At 43.1% G+C, this 21,149-nt stretch overlaps 2 protein-coding genes, 1 non-coding gene and 1 pseudogene across 3 annotated transcripts in view; all 4 read right to left on the bottom strand.

Moving 5' to 3' along the window:
- LOC126014494 (ribonuclease P protein subunit p38-like) overlaps window positions 1-21,149 on the bottom strand; it is a 113,221-nt gene that overhangs the window by 37,242 nt on the left and 54,830 nt on the right. The gene's annotated exons all lie outside the window — the stretch shown is intronic.
- On the bottom strand, window positions 545-4,061 carry LOC126014511 (meiosis expressed gene 1 protein homolog). The gene is made up of 2 exons (XM_049777836.1): window positions 3,924-4,061; window positions 545-673 (listed from the first exon to the last, which is right to left on the bottom strand). The coding sequence occupies exons 1-2, from the start codon at window positions 4,059-4,061 to the stop codon at window positions 545-547; spliced, it is 267 nt and encodes an 88-aa protein (XP_049633793.1).
- Window positions 1,549-1,682, bottom strand: LOC126014886 (uncharacterized; annotated as a pseudogene).
- LOC126015269 (U6 spliceosomal RNA) lies at window positions 4,995-5,100 on the bottom strand. Its single transcript, XR_007498152.1, has one exon. It is a non-coding gene; the product is annotated as a U6 spliceosomal RNA (small nuclear RNA).

Genomic DNA, 21,149 nt, shown 5'->3' with positions numbered 1-21,149 from the left:
TCCTGGATGTCCTGACCAGAGCACTAACCAGGAGGGACAAAGCCCAAGGCCAGGGTGTGTGGGGCCTTTCTGCTCATGGGCTCTGCCACCCTTAGCTGACCTTTATTCCAGGCTGGCATCCCTTGGCACGACTGGCCCAGCCCACAAGAGGTAAGAACCCCAAATGCAGGAGAGCCCCAGGCCCTGCAAAGCAGTTCTGGGTGGGTGTAGGTGGGGACAGTCTGTGAGGGGAAACCATTGTGGGGTGCTCATATGGAGGAGCTCGCATGGATACAGGCCTATGAGGAACTCAGTTTCCCCCATGCAGGGAAGTTCCTTGGCCATAGTAAACACAGGGAGAATAGGGTCAGAATGGAAACGACTTTAATGCAACTGCATTGCCCAACAGAGGGAATGGAGGACTGAGACCAAGACGCCCCCTCCCTGCACCCGCCTTCAGAAAAGCCTGTGGCTTGCCTTGTTTTCCTTCAGAGTATTCTGCCTTTCTTTTTTGGGGTGCCACACTTTGGGTCCACTGGAGGTGGCACTCAGGCCCAGGACGGAGCTAATATGCATAGATCTTCACCTTGTGTACTTCTTTATCATCACACTCCCTCTGCTTGCTGTAGTAATAGAACGTGTTGTCCCTTCGCTGAAGTTTTTTCACGTACCCTGTCTCTGGCCAGCGATCTATCTGCACAGTGAAACCCAGAAGACAGAGGCTGTGATGCTGGCTGGACTTGCCTTCAGATCTTGCTGCCAAATAGTGCAAATGCAACATAACATACGTCCCAAAGTTACCGTGAAGGGCTGGAGTGCGAGCACAGAGGGCTAAACAGAGTCTGTGTGTGCAAAGGTCCAGAAGGCACCACCACCAGAAGCCACCCTTCCCTGAGTGGAGAGCTAGGAGTGACCCCTAAGTGCTACTAGGTGGTCCAAGACCAAACCAAAACAGAAAACAAGGTCTTGGACCAGGGATCTGACTCAGCCCAGGGGCCTTAAACATGAGAGGCTCATGTACAAAGTACATGGTTGGTTGGTGGTTCTCCTGGGCTTGATTCCCAGGACTGCAAGTGGGATTCCTGTGGCTAATCTGTGTATCCCCACCCTACTTCCACCAAAAAAGGATGTAGCACTATGAAAGGAGGGGGAGTGAGTTCATGCCTGCCTGTCCTTTCCTCCTATTACCATTTCTTGTAGCCGGAAAAGGGACTGTATTCTAGGCTCATTTCTGTTCTCCCTCACAACTAAGTCCACAGTTACTGCCTTCACCTCTATGACTCTTTCTCTCATTTATCTGTTTGCTTGGCTCTGTGCTTAGGGATTTCAAAAGGACCATATGTAGTGCTAGGGAGCGAACCCCCAGCAGCTGAGTGCATCATAAGTACCCTACCCATTTTACTATTAGTCCAGCCCTTGTTTCTCTTGTATTTTCTGAGGACATCTCCCTTCTCCTAAATTTGGTTTGATCCACACCACAGTGGTGTGGATTGGGTATAGATGGGAAGTTGCCTGGATAATCCCATTGCCTTTACAATTCTGCGACTTTTTTTTTTAACTTCTATCTTTATTTCAAATTACTCAGTCGAGTTTCCCACATTTGGGGAAATCGCTGGGGTCAGCACATCCGGAGTGCAATGGATAAGCCTCACCCTGGGAAAACCACCTTCGTGATCATGGTATCTCCCCTGCCAGGTATGTCTGGGACTTTTTTTTAAATCCTCATGATGGCTGGCTGGCTGGTTGGCTGGTTGGTTAGTTGGCTGATTGGTTAGTTAGCTGGCTGTTTTGCAGTGCTAGGATAAAATCCAGTTTGCTGCACACTGGCCAGGCATGATTTCTACCACTATTATTTTCTGTTGTTTTTGTTTTGGGGCCACACCCAGTGGTGCTCAGGGTTTACTCCTGGTTCTGCTCTCAGGAATTACTTCTGGGGGTGCTCTGGGAACCATGTGGGATGCCAGGGTTTAAACCTAGGTCAGCTACATGCAAGGCAAAGATCCTACCTACTGTGCTCTGGCCTGAGTTACATTTTTGATTTACTGTGAAGTGATCAGAGCGTCTCAAGAGCTTAGCAGTGTTGTATGTGTGTGAGATTCTATTTTTGGGGTGGTGGAACCCCCAATGTGCTTAGAGATAGCTCCTGGCTCTGCACTCTTGGTGGCTAAAGTGGTCCATATGGGATGCTGGAGAGCAAACCACAATCAGCTAGGTTCAGGCATCTCTCTGATCTTAATCAGTATTTTTAACTTTTTTCCTCCCTAACCCTATACATGACTGGCTAAGACATGTGTATCTGTCTCTGATGAACTAATATTAATCCTAAGAGTCCTGTAAATTTTTGCTCCCTTCTTTACTTTTCCTCTCTACTTTTTATAGGAGGGATTCAAGGAAGTACTGAAAGCACCAAAAGAAGACACAGAAAGAGTAAACGTCAAACTGAAAACTGAGAAACTCACATATATTAGACACTTGAGGAGAAAGCGAGTTTATGTGACAAATCACATGTGACTTAATAACAAACACTTGTAAGTCCAAACCAAAAAACTAAAATAGCTACAAATATGGCATCACATTCTGATATTCTTAAAATACAATTTCCTCATCTCCATTAGATTGGTGAATATTTAAAAATCACATCATAGGGGTCAGAGTGATAGTAGTATAGTGGTAGAGTGTCTGTCTTGCACACTGACGACCCAGGAACTGGGTTTTATCACTGGTATCCCATTTGGTCCCCCGAGTCTGCCAGGAGTGATTTCTGAGCGAAGAGCCAGGATTAGCGTTGCTGGGTGTGCCCAAAAAAATCACATTATATAGTGTAGTCTGGGTCTTGGGGCACATCCGCAAGGCAAAGGTTGGAGTACCCAATGATCTGGCTATTGTCTAGGAAATCTGAAATGAACCTAAGTTCAATTCATATCATTTGTGGCCAAAAGTCAAAAGTAAACAGATGGAACAATTACACAGAAAAACTGCATATCCATCATGTAATGGAGCAGAAGCACAATACTTCATGTTTTCCAAGACTTGTTTTCACCCAGCATGTGTGTACAATAAAACCTAGAAAAATATCAGCAATTCCTTACAGTCTTCCCTTGGTCTGCCTAAAAATCAGACTAGGGGTAGCTGTCTATGATGGATAAAGTGAGAGATCTGGGGGACCAGGCAAGGAAAACAGTGGGGTTCTCACATATTTGAGGTCCTGATCTGGTCCCCAGAAACTCACAACGGCTCCCTGACCTGGCAGCTCTGGCTATGGCCCTGGTGGCATTCTGAACTGCCCTTTGAGCAATCTCAAAGAGAATTCTCTTCTGGTTCACTACTTCTTTTCTTTTGTCCTAATTTTTGCTACTTTGCTTTATGAGCAGCGCAAGGGCTTCTTCCAGGCTCTATGTTGATGGGTTACACCTGGCAGAGCCTGGGGTGCTGGAAATTTGAACCAGGATTGATAGTTTGTAAGCCAAGTACCTTCACCTGTTTTATTTCTCCATCTTTGTGTATTTTTTTTTGTATTGGGGGGGGTCACACCCGGTGGCTCAAGGGTTACTCCTGGCTCTGCACTCAGAAATTGCTCCTGGCAGGCATGGGGGACCATATGGGATACGAGGATTCAAACCATTGTCTGTCCTGGATCAGCTGCATTCAAGGCAGACATCCTGCTACTGTGCTATCTCTCCGCCCTGCCCCACCCCATGTATTATTTTTAAATTTGCTTTTTTCCAGCCACACATGATGGTTCTCAGGGACTGCTCCTGGCCCTGTGCTTTCTGGGAGGTGGGTATGGGAGAAAATAACTTCTAGTGGAGCTTTACCATAATGCAGTGCCAATGATCAAATTCTGGATTCCTGCATGCAAAACACATTTAGCTATCTCTCTGCTCTGCTTTTATTACATTTTTACCACCTAACTCACATTCAGTCTAGAAAAGGATGTATCTTACCATTGAAACTTGCTTCACTTGTTTGTATTCAATTTCATCCCGATATCCCGCTTGTTGGAATCTATACAGATTTTCTATCTCTTCTGACCATTTTTTGGCACGACTGATCGATTTAGGTTTCACATCACAACTAGCCATGGCTACCGAGATTTTCTTCTGAAAGATGTGAAAACAACAGTCACAGGTCATCCAAGAGTGGAAAATTTGAAAGTCCCTTTAAGAAAAAACAAAACTGGGTGCGGAGTGATAGCATGGCAGGTAGGACATTTGTCTTTAATGCGGCCAAGCTGGGTTCGATCTCCAGCATCCCATATGGTCCCTCGAGCCTGCCAGGAGTGACTTATAAATGGAGAGTTAGGAGTAATGTCTGAGCCCTTTTGGGTGTGAGCCCCCCAAACATAACTGACATGTAAAAAAAAAACTCAGTTTAGAACCCATTAGTGAAAATATAGTCTCAAGATTTAGAAATACTCCATTTCTATGCTGGAAAATACACCAAGAAAGGAATCTATAGAATGAAATTCGGGGAGGGCTTAGTTTCCGGGGGGCACACTCAGGAAGCACTGCTGGCAGTGCTTGGTGCCATATGGTGTCAGGGATTGAACCTTGGTTGGATGCATGCCGGGCAAGCGCATTATCTTCTGTGCTATCTCTTGGGACACTAGAGAATTTCTTCACATGAAAAATTGCCTTCAGAGTTAGAAAGTGACATTCTCCTTTGTAGAGCAATTCTAGCTAAGGGTTTACATCCCCTGACACTTCACACTTATTTCTAACAATTCATTCGACTGTAAAACCCCCTCAATTTGATATATTCAAAACCACATTTCTCCACTCCCCGCCTAATTATTTGTATGTTTTCTAAAATGAGACCAGTCTTTCTTTTGTTTATTTGGAGGGCCACACCCAGCAATGTTTAGGGGTTACTCCTGGCCCCAACCTCCGAAATCACACCTCTAGCAGGCTCAGAGGACCATATGTGATGCCAGAAATTGAATCTGGGTTGACTCTGTGCAAGGCAAATCCCCTCCCTACTGTGCTACCGTGAGATCTGTCTTTTTTTTTTTCCTTTTATATATGGAAAGCTTCACGAATTGCGTGTCACCCTTGCGCAGGGGCCATGCTAATCTTCTCTGTATCATTCAAATTTTAGTATATATGCTGCCGAAGCAAGCACATGAGATCTGTCTTATTGCTCTCATCCTTTTCTGCTAGGAAGCAATGGGCTTCTTTTTGCCTTTTGCAACTGTTTTGGACACCCCAAGCCCTACAACCCATTGACTCAACTCCCTAGTTGGCACCAGCCTATGTGGTAACCACATTTGAGCCAACAGACCAGCATGACCCGCTGGCATCTACCTTCTCCATCTACCCTTCAAGAACCCCAAGTTCTATAAAGTGAGATGACTTGGAGAGGGAGACAAGCCCTCCTTCTCAGGTCTTTGACATCGAGTAATCTTGTTTCCTTGCACCAACTCTCTTCTCTAGGACATCATTAGTCTTGGAGAAGCAAGTCACCCTAAGCCAACCCTACTAGCTAGATGGTCCATTACCCTTTGTGAGCACAGGTTTCCAAGGCAGTGAAAAGCTGGCACTGGTCTCTAAAATCCTGTCACTTCCCAGAGGTTTTTTTTTTTTTTTGGGGGGGGGGGGCTGTCTTCAAGTGAAAAGTTAAAATTGGCCCATAATAGGCATTTGATGGGGTGAGAGTCTGCACCACCACCTTACAGCTCCCAAGCTTAAGTTTTACCTGGCCTTTGTTTCTACTAGGAACTACCAAACTGTGTCTGTCCTTGGGGGCAAAATCTGCCTAAGAAGGGAGAGATGGAGAGAGCTGGGGTTAAGAACCAGAAATGCAGGAAAAGCCTTGCCAGAATGGAGGCCCCCAAAGTTTGGAATAACCAAAAGGAAAAGGAACCAGAAGCAGCAAGGCTAAAGAACCGGAAGCAGAAAGACTGTGACCCGAAAGAAAACGGAAGGGGCGGGCCCAGCCGGGTAAGGGGCGGAGCTCGGCCTGGGGGCGGAAGTAGCTGAAGGGCCAGCGCTGGCTTCTCCAGCATCGCGTCCCATCCCTCGACCTCGGCTCTCAGGGGTTATCCTCACTCGGCTTCCAGCTCAGCCCGGGCGGACCCCGGAACTCGCTGAGAGCGCTGGCTGTGGTGGTAGCGCTCCTTTCGGAGTCCTGAGCGGGAGCAGCCAGACACCCAACTGTCGGCCTTCGGCGCCCCTCAAGTCTCTTAGCAACCACGGCCCGGCCCCGCCCCGCCCCCTGGAGCGGCGCTTTGTGCGCACGCGCGGGGAGAATAAGTGGGCGTGGTATCAAGGGGGCGGGGTCAAAGATGATCCGCGGAAAGGCCGTGGCCTGGTTTTCTGGACTTCAGGCTTGTTTGGGCCTCGCAGGTTCGGTTCTGGACCAAATTCTGGCTCCTGATTGGAATCACCTCGCAACTGTTCCCACCCACCCACCCACCCACCCACACACACACACACACACACTCCCACCCTCGTCCTCATGTTACTAGAATTAAATACACCAATTGAGGTTAGCGCCTAGCACTTTTGTAAGCCGCTAGCTATAGATTTTTTTTTTTTTTTTTTTTTTTTTTTTTTGGTTTTTGGGCCACACCCGGCGGTGCTCAGGGGTTACTCCTGGCTGTCTGCTCAGAAATAGCTCCTGGCAGGCACGGGGGACCATATGGGACACCGGGATTCGAACCAACCACCTTTGGTCCTGGATAGGCTGCTTGCAAGGCAAACACCGCTGTGCTATCTCTCCGGGCCCTGCTAGCTATAGATTTTTATTATTTTTTCCCTACCACTATATATGTATATACATACACACACTTCGTTGGATTTGGAGCCACAATTGGCAGTGCTTGGGCTACCATAAGGTGCCCCACACACACACAGCCATAATTGGCAGTGCTTGGGCTACCATAAGGTGCCACACACACACACACAAACACACACACACACACACACACACACACACACTTTATTAGATTTGGAGCCACAATTGGCAGTGCTTGGACTACCATAAAGTGCCAGCTCAGCAAGGCAAACATCCTGCCCACTGTACTAGCTCTCCTGCCCCTCGTGATGTGTTATTTTGTTTGTTTGGTTGGTTGATTCGTTTTAGTTTTGGGGCCACACTTGGTGGTACTCAGAGATCATACCTGGTGGTGCTCAGGGGACCAAATGGGATGCCAGAGATAGAACCTGGGTCTGCTGTGTGCAAGGCAAATGCCTTCCCTGTTGTGCTATTGTTCAGGGCCCCATTCCTTATCATTATATCTATTTTTTCTTTTTTTTTTTTCTTTTTGGGTTACACCAGTTGACGTTCAGGGGTTACTCCTGACTATGCGCTCAGAAATCGTTTCTGGTTTGGGGAACCAAATGGACTGCTCAGCCCGTTTCCTCAGCTCAGACCTTCTAAACTCTTACTTTTTGTTTTGTTTTGTTTTTGTTTTGGGGTCATACCCGGCATCGCTCAGGGGTTACTCCTGGCTCTATGCTCAGAGATCTCACTTGGCAGGCTCGGGGGACCATATGGGATGCCAGGATTCGAACTGATGACCTTCTGCATGAAAGGAAAATGCCTTACCTCCATGCTGTCTCTCTGGCCCCTAAACTCTGACTTTTTTATGGTACAAGCCCCTTCTAACCTCGACGTTCTAAGGCTGTATCCCCACAAACCTTCCCCTTTAGTTTCCCTCTTTCAGTAGATGGCCTCTCAGACCTACTAATTCTCTTGTCCATATTCTCCTTTCAGTAAAACTTGTTGGTTTTTATGCCCCCATCCATCTCTACCTCTGTTATTTACACCCATCCAGGTTATTGCAATAATCTCCAGCAGCTCTTGCTCATCCACTAGGCTCCCTTTACAACACAGTAACTCTAGAGAATCCTTCATAAAGCAGGTAATGACAATACTGCAGTGTTTTCTATCTTCCAGAGTAACCTTGACCACAGCCTGCTGAGACTTGGAGACGTCCCTCCACCTTTTGCACCTTTTGTAGCCTGGACTTCTTGCCTTTTTTCATGCAAGAACCTTGGATTCAATTCCTGACACCTTATGGTCCTCTGAGTATTGTGAGTACCACCCAGTGTGGCTTCCAATACAAACAAAACAATCATATTTCACTGTTTGCATCTTAGTATGATTTTATTTCTCATCCGCCTCTGGAGCATGGAATACAGTACATTTGCAAAATAAATCATTGATGGCAACTTATAAGAAAGGGAAAAATTTTAAATGTGGAGTTTTGTTTGTTTGGGGGCCATCTCTGGCTCTATTCAGGGCTTACTCCTGGCTCTGTGATTCAGGATCAGTCATGATGGAGCTCAGAGCTGCTGAAGATTGAACACAGGTCAGCTATGCAAGGCAAGAACTCTCCCTGCTGTCCTATCTCTCCATCCCAAGTTTGTCTTTTTTTTGTATTATTCTGTTTGCGGACCACACTTGGTGTGTTTTTTTTTTTTCTGGCATACTCTGGCTCTTTGTGCAGAAATCACTCCTGGTGATGCTCAGGGGGACCATATGTAGAGCTGGGGATCAAACTGGAGTTGGCCCAAAGCAAGACTCTCCACCTCTGTGCTATCTCTATAGCCCAAGAAAAGTATAAAGGATAGTAAATTATAGTATTTTCCCAACAAATTTTTTAACTTTGATACCATAATTAATTTATAAATTTAGCACTTCTTTTGTTCCTTAAGAGAGAAGCAAAGCAAAGACTTGAAGTTCCAAGAGCACTGAATTCCAGGAGAAATATTCCTCAAATCATTGGGCCTGAGGAAGTCGGCCACATCTGAAGTTCCTCACTGGCATTCTCAGGAGGAAATGCCAGGAAATTGGGCTTCTTTTAAAATCTGGCTGTGGGCCTGAGCAATAGGACAGCAGGGAGGATGCTTGCTTTGCACACAGCCAACTCAGGTTCCATCCTTGGCATCCCATAAGGTCCCATGAGTCCTCTAGGAGTTATCCCTCAGTGCCAAGAGTCAGTTTTAAGCATTTCTGAGTGTATCCTGTTCCCACTCCTCTCAAAAATCATTTTGTTCTGCAAACAAAAAAAACCTGTTTGTATGTACCCTGAGCATGCCACTGGCTATGCTTGTCTTCCTCTAGCAGAGTTTAGTCTTTCCCCACCCTCTCAGCATGCCTGTGGCCATGCTTACTGATTGACTCTTTCACTGTGCTGGTCTCTCTTATGGCTCAGTGCTTTCATTGTCTCCCCCCCCTTATAAATAATATCTTATTTGGGGCCAGAGCATTGGCGAAGCAAGGTGGCACAGAAGTAGGACATTTTCTTTGCACGAGGCTGACCCAGTATGGATCTCAGTTCAATCCCCTGGTGTCCCATATGGTCCTCTGAGCAAGAAACAATTTCTGAGTACACGGCCAGCAGTAACTCCTGAGTGTCACCAGGTGTGGCCCCAAACCCAAAAACAAACAAACAAAACAATAACAACAACAAAACTTTATTTAAGCAGCATGATTACAAACATGTTTGTAGTTGGGTTTCAGTCATAAAAAGAACACCTCCCTTCACCAGTGCAAAATTCCCACCACCATTGCCTCCCATTTCCCTCCTTCACCACCCCTTGCCTGTATTCAAGACAGGCATTCTTCTCTCACTCATTTACATTGTCATGATAATTGTTAGTGTAGTTATTTCTCTAATTGCACTCACCATTCTTTGTGAGCTTCCTATCTTCAGCCGGTCCTTCTAGCCTTCATTTCTATTGTCTCTGAGTATTATTACCAAACTGTCTTTTATTTTTCTTAAAACCTTTAGATGAGTGAGACTATTCTGTGCCTCTCTTCCTCTGACTTATTTCACACAACATAATAGTTTCCATGTCCATCCATGTATAGGAAATTTTCATGACTTCATCTCCTGACAACTGCATAATATTCCATTGTGTATATGTACCACAGTTTCTTTAGCCATTCACCTGTTGAAGGGCATCTTGGTTGTTTCCAGAATCTGGCTATTGTAAACAGAGCAGAAATGAATACAGGTGCTAGAAAGGCATTTTTGTATTGTGTTTTTGTGTTCCTAGGGTATATTCCTAGGAGTGGTATAGCTGGATCATTGTAGCAGGTCAGCCCCTGAAGAGGTTGACTGATGGAGGGATGGAGAATGAGGCCCTTTTCTTCCAGCTCGGAGCACGCGTCTGCCACCCTGTCTAGCCCACGGTTCTGAGGTGAAACGGCAGGTAAACAGCTCGCAGACAATCAGGCTCATGGAAATATTTGCTTTATTCGGATGGACAAAACTGAAGTCCAAAGACTCAGATTCAGTTCCAGCCAGCAAAAAGCCCTCGCCTTCCACAGACCCTTGCTCTTATAGTCCAGAGTCAGGTCCCACCCAATGGTGGGATCAGATACCAACCAATGGTGGAAGCAGAATCAGGTCCTACCCTAGGGTGGGGGCATAATGCCAGGTCACACCCTAGGGTAGGGCACAGATTAGGGTGAGCAACATAGTAATCCCCCAAAATATTTACATACACAACAATTCCCCCTTTTGTTTTTAGTAAACAAACAATATTGTCTACAATTATTAAAAGAAAAATTAGTCACTAATAAAAGAGCGGCTGTTTGCATAAGCGCATCACAGGAAAATGTAAAGAAAAACTTCTAACCTAAGCACAGGGTGTCTAAAACCAGAAACATGTATCAAGGAATCAACTACAAGCTCCTGACAAGATAAATCTAAGACGTACATAGATCTTTCGAAGAGACACCAGAAAGGTTGTGTAGCAGGCAAGGAGAAGCACCTTTTCTTTATTTGTTGTTGTTGTTGGTGGTGGTTTTTGGGTCACACCTGGCAGTGCTCAGGAGTTACTCCTGACTCCACGTTCAGAAATCGCTCCTGGCAGATAGCGGCATTTGAACCAATGACCTTCTGCATGAAAGGCCAACGCCTCACCTCCATGCTATATCTCCAGCTCCATTTTCATTCAAGTTCAGGTAGACCAGAAAGCCCATCTTTGAGGGCATTGAACTAGGCCTTTATTTCGGAAGAAGAGGCACATACACCCTCTGCACAGTGGGGAGCCACTGCAATGATGATCAATAGGTATCTGAACTTAGTCCAAGTTCTTAATCCAGTCTGAAGTCCATAAGATGTCTGAAATTGATGTCGACTATTTATAGATGGGAGCTTAAGTCACAAACCAAAACAAAATGTTTAAGGCAGAGACCCTCCCTGTGTAAATAAACAACTTGAGGGCCCATCCAAAATGGATGGAACCTTCTATAAACCTAGTATTTTGCCTATGATGCGCCCACGCAAAAAACCCTGAGAACAGACAAAAATATCATTTAGGAAATTATAGACAATAATATCTAACTCACAAACCTAAAGTCAAGAAAGCAAAACATTAATGTAATACAACATCGATTCCTAATATTAAAAACTAAAATAGAAAATCATTAATTACGATAGTCAAAAGAAGTGTAGTACCAAACATAACTTCAAAGGATTACAGTTATAGGAAAAACAACAGATGTAATTTCTACAGAGTTCAATACCAATCTGTAAATATGAGGGGTCTGGAACTCCAAAAAGACCGGCAGAAGACACTTGATGGGTCTGGAAAAGCGGGTTGAAGCCTTGTACAGGAGATAACATCAAGCTGAATGAAGAAGGAAGGCCAGTACAGTCATCCATGTGTTGGGGCATCCCCAAGCGTTACATCATTACATCATAAGTTGGTTGGGCTTCTGTATTTCCTTTGGGATCGGTACAATCTTGGGGTAGCCATTGTAGAAACGGTCAACAATAGCATTTTGTATGTGGATGGAAAGCCAGAAATTCAGATAGCACAGTTTAACTGGGATCCAGAGACTGTGGGTCTTGTCCATGGATCTTTTCTCTGGTGTTACATTGTGACACAAATCCCAGGTGGCTTCATTTCCAACAAGTTTGCAGCATATATGGTGTAAAACTCCAACAGTCATGGATTTCTTCTTCCCGCCGAGATCAGGAAGCTTGTAGTTGTGGGTGAAGGAGATGGGTTGCACATGTGAAATCCTGAAAATTAAAATATTAAGGACTAGGAAGAGAGAAGGAAGGATAAGGAAGACTAATTTGGGGAAGATAAAGTTAGGAAAAAGGAAACTATATACAAAATATGCAGAACAGACAGACACTAAACAAGATATACATACACAGACTTCACAAAAAATATGGCCATAACACTCACTCATACTAAAAAATATTTGTTGGAAAGGATCCAAAATAGAGCAAAAGAAAAGAGAATTCAGCTGAATCAATTAAAAGCTCCTTAAAATGTAATAGCCGGCAATTGTTTAGATAAATCATTTCAAATTCACTAAAAATATTTTTTTTTTGCCTAGCAGATCTGAAAGAGAATTTCATGCGTAATACAAACATGGACAACTCTACTATACGTGTATATCAGTATATATACAAAGTTATTGTATAACAGTAACTTTATGATAATCAATCATAGGCAAGAAGCACTGTGAAGAAAGTCCACCTAAAATTATCATTATGTAAGCGTCTTAAAACCTAAATTGAGGGAAATAAAGCAATGATGTTAAAATAAAAAGAGTGAAAGTCGTTAAATGAGTATACCTAGAAAGAAAAACAACATTAATATGATGAGAAATTTCTCTTTCAGGTGAACCTTGACTAAATTAATTTGTAAAATTTCATGATTAACTGAGACCTAGAGCAATAATGAAATTAAGACATAAATCCATCCTACAAGGAAACACATTGGGGATTCATGATTTTCAATCTATATTCATTGATCATGCCTGTGGAAAGAATCCTAGAGCATTAATAGCAACTGATAGGGAAGTAAAATGATTATCTGGTGTTCATTGTAGATCTCTAAGAAGTATAAAACAGGATGTATGCTGCTGTGGATTTCACCAATGTATTAGGGACTTTTTTGATCTTCTTGTCATCAAAATTGATCCAGTGTTGTTTTGTAGCAATTTTACAGTATGAAGTACAGTGTCCATAGTGAACTTTACCATAATGGTTTGACACCGATGATAAGTTGTATTTCTTAATCTTGCTTTTATTCTCTGAAGTGAATTCCTCTAAATTGAGGTCTTCTAAAGGAAAATCTACATAAGTATGCAATTTTTTTATTTGTTTGCCATCAAAAGCAAAACGTTTCAAGTGTATTATAAGTACTGGTGGCAGTTTCCATAAATACGTTTTCTTTGAAAAATCCCTTCTATTTTTGCAACTGTTGCACAGAACTTTGTTGTCATTTCTTAATTCTTCTTCTTTAAAAAATTCAGAGAGGCATTCCTGTAATGTACATTTATCTGTAGATGTAACAGCCAAAGACAAATGAACAAATGTCTCATAAACCTCAGACTTTTGGTGGCAAGTGAGACACTGGAGTATAGATTTGAATTGTCCTTGAAAGAGATCATAAATAATAGATTTATGAGCCTTTTGGTGTTCTGGACTAAATTGTTCATAATTTTCATTTCCCATGAGATGTGTAGTTTTGTCTGTCATTAGATTTACAGTAAGCAAGTCCTGATGTAATCCCTCTATTAGGAACATCAGTAGTTCGTGAGGATCCTGCTGATTGTGTCCAGCAAACTGGTCATTAAGTAAACCAATTGTTACTTTGAAGCTTTCAGGGTTAATATATCTATGAAATCCATTTCCCATGGTTTTGATGAGCCGACCAAATTCTTCGGCTAATTTACCTTCATGCCCCATCGGATTTTTCTTGTTAATATCCTTTTTATAATGATCTTTATAAAAATACTGAGTTAAGTCTGAAATATTATACAAGCATTGCAATATTGAGTTCATGTAGCAAGAGTTTCCTATATTTTGGAGCCCAGTTAAGACAGGTTCCTGTCTTTCCTTTTGCATCTCGGAGTGTAAGGGTTTATCACTACCATCAGTCTCACTCATTGTATGGTGTGTGACAGCTAAATCGTTCCCTGCCCCCAGAGACCTTAGTAATATTACTGCTGTTAGTGTCTGAAGTATTCTGTTTTTTCTCTGAAGGGGAGTTTGTAGTCTGAACCTGATCATTTGTGCTAGCCCGATTTCTAACAAGACGTAATGGAACCCAAAATTTCTTGGGAGGGTCATCATTTATAGAAACATAGGCATAACCCCTTCCTCTTAGGAGAAGATAGCCAGCTATCCATTTTTCATCCTCCTTGATCCAAATAGGTTTATGGGTTGTTTCTTGTCTCTGAATATCTTCTTTAAAATGTCTTTCCGCTGCAGTGTAGCTTTCCCCTTGGGGTAAGTTAAAGTAATTTAGTGTGATAAGAGTCAAAGATAGCAAATCCGTTGGTGGTAAACCTCTTTTTCTATTTTTTTGCAATTGAGTTTTTAAGGTTCTGTGAGTCCTTTCTACAATGGCCTGTCCCCTACAATTGTAAGGAATTCCTCTGAGATGTCTTATCTGCCATTCCTTACAAAAAAATTCAAAAGTTTTGCTAACATAGGCTGGCCCATTATCAGTTTTTATAGAATATGGAATACCCATCACAGAGAAACATTGTAAAAGAAAACTACAAGCAGCCTTAGATTTTTGAGAAGACATGGGAATTGCCCACATAAACTGAGAATAAGTGTCCACCACAACATGAAGATAAGGTTTCCTTGGAAATAAATCTGTTTGAGTTATATCCATTTGCCAAAGTTCGTTAGACTGTAAGCCTCTTGGGTTTGCTCCTGCTATGTGAGTCTTTTTTGTTAACGGTGCACATACGTTGCAGTTTTCTACGATTTCTCTAGCTTGCCTCCATGGAATTTGGTAATTCACATGTAAACGGCGAGCATTTGTGTGTTGGGCTGAATGTTCCTCTATAGGTGATTTAAATATAGGCATTGCTAGCAAGTCAGCAGTTTTATTTCCTTGAGCCATAGGTCCTGGAAGACCTGAGTGGGCTCTAATATGTGTGATGAAGATGGGCTCAGTTCGTTTTTGAAGAAGCTGCTGTAATTGTTTAAGTAAGTCCTGTATGATCGGGTTATTAGCATTAAGGGATGCAGTGGCTATCACATGACATAAATTTACCACATACAAAGAATCAGAAACTATATTCATGGCTTCAGATACATTTTCTAATAGGTAAATTAACGTTGCTAATTCAACTTTCTGTGCAGATTTATATTTGGTATCTATGGTCATATTAATGTTGTCTCCAGTTATTCCTCCTTTTCCATTTTGGGATCCATCAATGTAAAAAACCTTGGCATTGGGAATAGGGGAATCCGAACAATTGAAGAAATAACAAACTGAGTTTTCTTTAAAAAGTCCCAAATTTTTCCTGCTGGATACTGGGAGGATATTTCTCCTGTGAAATCTGAGAGGGCCCTTTGTAGAGATTCATTAATTGGCAATATTGACTCAATTTCCTTTTTTGGTACTGGCAAAACTATTATATCTGGGTCAAAACCTAGTAAAGATATAGATCTGAGTCTTGCCTTGATAATAATCTCTGAAATCAGTTGCAAGTAGGGGACTACTGAGCGAGGTTGTTTGTTATGTAAATACACCCATTCCAAAGGTCCTGACTGTTGCATCAAGGCCCCTGTGGGGGTTTCTATAGTAGGGAAGATTAACAGTAATACCTTTTCTCCTGGGATGAATCTTGAGAGAAACGATTTTTGTAATCTGCTCAAGAAGATGTCCAATTCATTTTTGGCAGCTGTTGTTAAATTTCTCGGGCTATCTAAAGCAGGATCACCCTCCAACGTTTTAAACAGATTAGATAACTCTGCATTTGGGATTCCTAGTGCAGGGCGGAGCCAATTTACGTCACCTAAAAGTCTCTGAAAATCATTAAGCGTTCTGAGGTTTTCTTTTTTGATAGAAAATTTTTGTGGACGTATAGACGTCCGGTCCAAAATAAAACCCAAATATTGATACGGTGGCATTATCTGTATTTTTTCTAAAGCTATTTTCAGTCCTGATGTTTGTAAACAGTCAGTAACATAAGAGTATAATTCCTGTAAATCTGTTTCGTTGTTCATTGTGAGCAAGATATCATCTGTATAATGAAATATCATGGCTTGAGGAAATTTTTCACGAGCAGGGCTCAAAACCTTATCTACAAAAAACTGACACATGGTTGGGGAATTCAGCATGCCTTGGGGGAGAACAGTCCATTGGAAACGTCTGCAGGGATGGGTATTATTGAGAGAAGGAACTGAGAATGCAAAACGTTTTTTATCATCTGGGTGGATAGGAATATGGTAGAAGCAGTCTTTCAGATCAATTATAATTAGTGGCCATTCCTTTGGAATAACTACAGGTGATGGTAAACCAGTCTGCAATTTGCCCATAGGTATCATGGATAAATTTATAGCTCTAAGATCCATCAAAAGTCTCCATTTACCGGATTTCTTTTTTATAGTGAATATAGGTGAATTCCATTGAGAAAAAGATGGTTCAATATGTCCTAAACTTAGCTGTTCCTCCACTAATTCTGTCAGCACCTTTAATTTATCAGTTTTAAGGGGCCACTGACCTGTCCAAATTGGTTCATCAGATTTCCATTTTATTTTTATTGGTGCTGGTGTTTTTACGGCAGTGGCCCCCACTAAAAATTTTTGGTTTTTAAATCAAAAGAAGGTTCGGGCTCTTCTGGAGCTAATGGGATGTGGAATTCTGCTTTCCACTGTTTGTGTAGGTCACGGCCCCACAGGGATGGTGAAAATGGGCCCAAGTGAGGTCTGATTATTGCTTTTTGATTTTCTGGGCCGTAAAATAGTATAGTCCTCGTACTCAACAGACAGGAACTCAGGCCTCCTATTCCTTCTAGGGAATACGGGATTTCCTGAAGAGGCCAATTTTCTGGCCATTCTTTATCAGAAATTACGGTAACCTGAGCACCCGTATCTATCATTCCATCAAAGGGTTTGCCTTCCAAGTGAAGTTTGATCATTGGGTGTTCATCTTTACATTTAGTAACCAGAGCCACGATTGTGTTTTGAGCAGCACCCAGATCTGTGCTTCCAAAACCTCCAATTCTAGTCTTATCTGAAGTCCCAAATTTGACATAAGGCACTATTACTATCTGGGCAATCGCTTCTCCTTTTTTAAAGGTCCATGTAACTGGTACAGTAATAACTACAATGATTTCTCCCATGGAATCTGAGTCAATGACACCAGTGATTACTGATATACCCTTTATGTTGAGGGAACTTCTGCCAAGAATCAAACCCATGGTATCTGGGGGTGGCGGGCCTACAATGCCAGTTTCTAACATGTAAGGGCATGCTCCTGGGTAAATTGTAATGTCCTCTTGGCATAATATGTCTAATCCGGCACTCCCTGAAGTAGAGTGGATTAATTCCCTTATCGTGATGAATTTTCTTGGGCGGGCTTGGAAGGATTATTGTCTGTGAACTTTGCCCCTGATTTGGAAGGGCCTGGGGGGAGGCCCTGTGGGTGTTTCCCTGCATCTTGTATGTGTGTTCTTGGGGAGCTGAATTTATAAGGAGACGACAATTTCTTTTGATATGTCCCTGTTTTCCACAATGGTAGCAGGCGATTTGCCTCCTGGGGACTGTGTTGAAACCTCTACTTAGGTTATTATTAATGAGGTTTCTGGATCTGCAATCTTTCGCCCAGTGGCGACCCCTTTTGCATTTTGGGCAAAGACCTGGTTTCCGGAAAGTGTTCTGTCCCCGAGGGGAGTAAGGCATTGTTCCCTTGGTAACTGGGAAGGTTTGTACTGAGTCTGAGTGGGGTGGGGGTTGGGTTCCACATAGACATTCCGGCAGGCATAAAGGTAATCATTCAGATCTGACTTTTCATTTAATGTATTCAATACTAATCTACAGGCTGAATTTGCATTATGATAGGCCAAAGATTTTACTAGGAAGTTTCTAATCTCCTCATCTTCCACCTGTAACTTCAGAGCATCTTTAATCTTACCTACAAACTCTGCAAATGACTCATAAGGCCCTTGGGTAATTTTTAAAAAGTTTCCTCTACCAATGCTGTTAGAATCAATTTTTTCCCATGCTGACAATGCAATCTCCCTGATTAAATTTAAGATTTCCTTAGGTAAAGCTGCTTGTGTCTGAATATTTTCAAATTGATTTTCTGCCATCAATAATTCATACGATAGAGTAACACCTGCCACTTGCTTTTTCATACCATCCGGACTATATAATTTAGCTTTTACGCCTTCTGAATAGTACATTTCCCATTCAGTTCGCTGTTTAGACGACAGGCATATTTCAGCGATTCTTTTAAAATCATACAAAGTCCAAGATGAGTTATGACTCCAAAGTCTTAATAACTCAACACTGTATGGCGATTTTGGCCCATTTTCTTTACATGATCTTTTAAACCGATCTAATTCTTCCATCTGATAGGATACATAGTTAGAAACATTTACCCCGTCTATAGGGGATAAGGCCTGATTAGCAAAATTACTCTGAATAGAGCTCTGAGACCGAGCATGTGGTTCATCGTTTGAATCTGCTCTGCTCTGCGATTCAATTTTGTGACTAGAAGGAGGCATCCCTCGTGGAGTTAGCACTGGAGGTAGATCATTATCTGAGTCACTACTGTCAAGCAATTCACTAGAATCAGGCTTAACATTCTGAGTTGTTTTTCTTCCAGCAAAAATTTCTATATTGTTGATGGTGGGGCTGGATTCGTCAGCCTGCACCTTGGTCTGAGTTTTCGTCAGATAAATTTCCTTATTATCTATACTGGTTTTAGCCTCACCATTTCTACACTTTCTATTCCCTAAATAGAAATAACAGCAAATAACTATGCTCATAATAATAACGTTAGTCAACACAGAAATTCCACAAACTATGATGGCTAGAGACACTACACTTTTCATTTGAAATATAGACCACAACCATCCAACTGCAGTGATTGTCCTTAGATCAAAACCAATTAGTTTTAAACAAAATGGAATGATCCACTTGTATACTAGAGCACCAATGTGTAAGACTAAGGGTGGTAAAATCCACATGACTAACCACAGAAACCATTTGATGGTCAGCATAGGAAATTTCCAATGAAATATTTCACTTACAGTTCTGAGGGTCCAGGGTTCAGGTCCCTGTCCGGGCGCCATTATGTAGCAGGTCAGCCCCTGAAGAGGTTGACTGATGGAAGGATGGAGAATGAGGCCCTTTTCTTCCAGCTCGGAGCACGCGTCTGCCATCCTGTCTAGCCCACGGTTCTGAGGTGAAACGGCGGGTAAACAGCTCGCAGACAATCAGGCTCGTGGAAATATTTGCTTTATTCGGATGGACAAAACTGAAGTCCAAAGACTCAGATTCAGTTCCAGCCAGCAAAAAGCCCTCGCCTTCCACAGACCCTTGCTCTTATAGTCCAGAGTCAGGTCCCACCCAATGGTGGGATCAGATACCAACCAATGGTGGAAGCAGAATCAGGTCCTACCCTAGGGTGGGGCAGAATGCCAGGTCACACCCTAGGGTAGGGCACAATCACCTAATCAGATTAGGGTGAGCAACATAGTAATCCCCCAAAATATTTACATACACAACAGATCATATGGTAACACTTCTTCCCTTGATACTTCTGCCTTGCAGCCATTGTGGAAAAAAGAGATCAGTAAGGAACAGATAAGGATGTGGGCATTTGTGCTAAGTTTTCCTAAATTCTTCTAGGGAACACTGGCATCTCCAGATAGCAGGCTGCCTGTGAAGGTTGTCTCTTGGTAGAAAATCTAAGCACAGCAAGAACTCTCTTTCCCCTTTATTCTCTGATGGGCCATCCTATGCATACAAATGGGTGGTCCATAGAGCACTTTGCTTAGAGTCATGATACATTTGTCTGTGCTTTCCCCCTCCTTCCTCCCCTTCCTCTTCCTTTACCTCCTCCTTTTCTTGCTACTGGGATTTCTTTCTCTTCACCTTTGTTTTCCCACCCTTCCCCTTTTTCTTAACATTTCATTATGAAGACATTGACCTTTTTGGGTTCGGTTTGCAGCCATATCTGGTGGTGTTCATGGGGTTATTCCAGGAGTGATCCCTGGCAGCGCTCCAGGAATTGTATGCATACCAGAGATTCGAACCTGGTTTGCCACAGCCATATGCAAGGCCAGTAGGTTATTCCTGTCTGTACTAGAGATTTTTCACAGAAGTGAATCCCTTGATTGCAGGAAGCCACTGTTATTCTTTGAGAGTTGCCTGGGTTTTCTGTTTGGTGAGCTGTGCCGGAATTCGAACCCAAGGCCTTCTACATGCAAGGCAGGCACTCCCCTGGCAGGGTGGCCTTCTGATTCCCCATCCCCCTGCTCATAACTCGGTGCTCCTGCTCTTATTCATGTTGTCTGTTTTTTTTTTCTTTCTCCAGGAGCCTTATTCATCGTATTGTGACTTCCAGATGGACAGAAAAATGCTTGACAGCCATGTCTTAGCCATTTATTTGTACAACTGTTGCAAGTCTTCTGGCTCTTTGCATAATGCAGGATCTAACAAGTTCTTAAATATTTAGGATTAAAACATGGCATTGCCTCTGGAGACTGGCTCAAAGAGGGCACTGGCAGTACCCATTGGGCTCTACAAAAGAATGCTGCTCTCCCAGTCAATGGGAAACCATAGTTTTCTTACTCTGCTACCCGTGGCCCCTGTGGCTTTCCTCTCCGGTATCCTGGAACTACACAGCATGAGGACTGTGTAGACATGTACCAGGATGCATGGAGAATCCCTCTCCTGCAATCACTATGGCTAAGAGTAAGTATTGCCTCTCCAGACCCCCAATATACCCCTATATCCCATCACTACTGCCACAATAGCATAAGACAGAGCCAAAGGGAAAGGAAGAGGAAAGTAAAAACGTTGCTTTGATGGTTCAGAAATTCCAGGCCCTTGGATGGGAAAGATAAGATAGTAAGGCTGGTCAACTGTGGTTTGATCCCAGGCACCACATACGGTACCCTGAGTCCTGTCAGAAGGGATCCCTGAGCATGCAGCCGGGGTAAACCCTGAGCACAGACGATATATACATATGTTTGCTTGTTTCAGGGCCACACCTGGAGATGCTGAAGAGTTACTCCTGGCTCTGTGCTCAGGAATCACTCTTGACCGGCTCGGAGGACCCTATATAGTGATGTTTGGAATTGAACCTGGACCAGATGTGTGCAAGGTAAAAGCCCTTCCTGCTCTCCCTGCTGTGCTATCACTCTGGCCTGTAGGGGGCAATATTTTTTAGAAGAACACACACACACACACACACACACACACACCA

Source organism: Suncus etruscus, chromosome 7 (assembly GCF_024139225.1).
Source record: "Suncus etruscus isolate mSunEtr1 chromosome 7, mSunEtr1.pri.cur, whole genome shotgun sequence".
Classification (NCBI taxonomy): domain Eukaryota; kingdom Metazoa; phylum Chordata; class Mammalia; order Eulipotyphla; family Soricidae; genus Suncus; species Suncus etruscus.
The sequence above is the reverse complement of the archived record's forward strand: the minus strand, read 5'-3'. Positions and strand labels throughout refer to the sequence as shown.

Excerpts from the sequence above, each read along its gene's own strand:
- LOC126014511 (XM_049777836.1), bottom strand. The coding sequence starts at position 4,061 with ATGGCTAGTTGTGATGTGAAACCTAAATCGATCAGTCGTGCCAAAAAA. Across the intron at positions 674-3,923 it reads AAGTGAAGCAAGTTTCAATG|ATAGATCGCTGGCCAGAGAC; the intron begins GTAAGATACATC and ends TTCACTGTGCAG.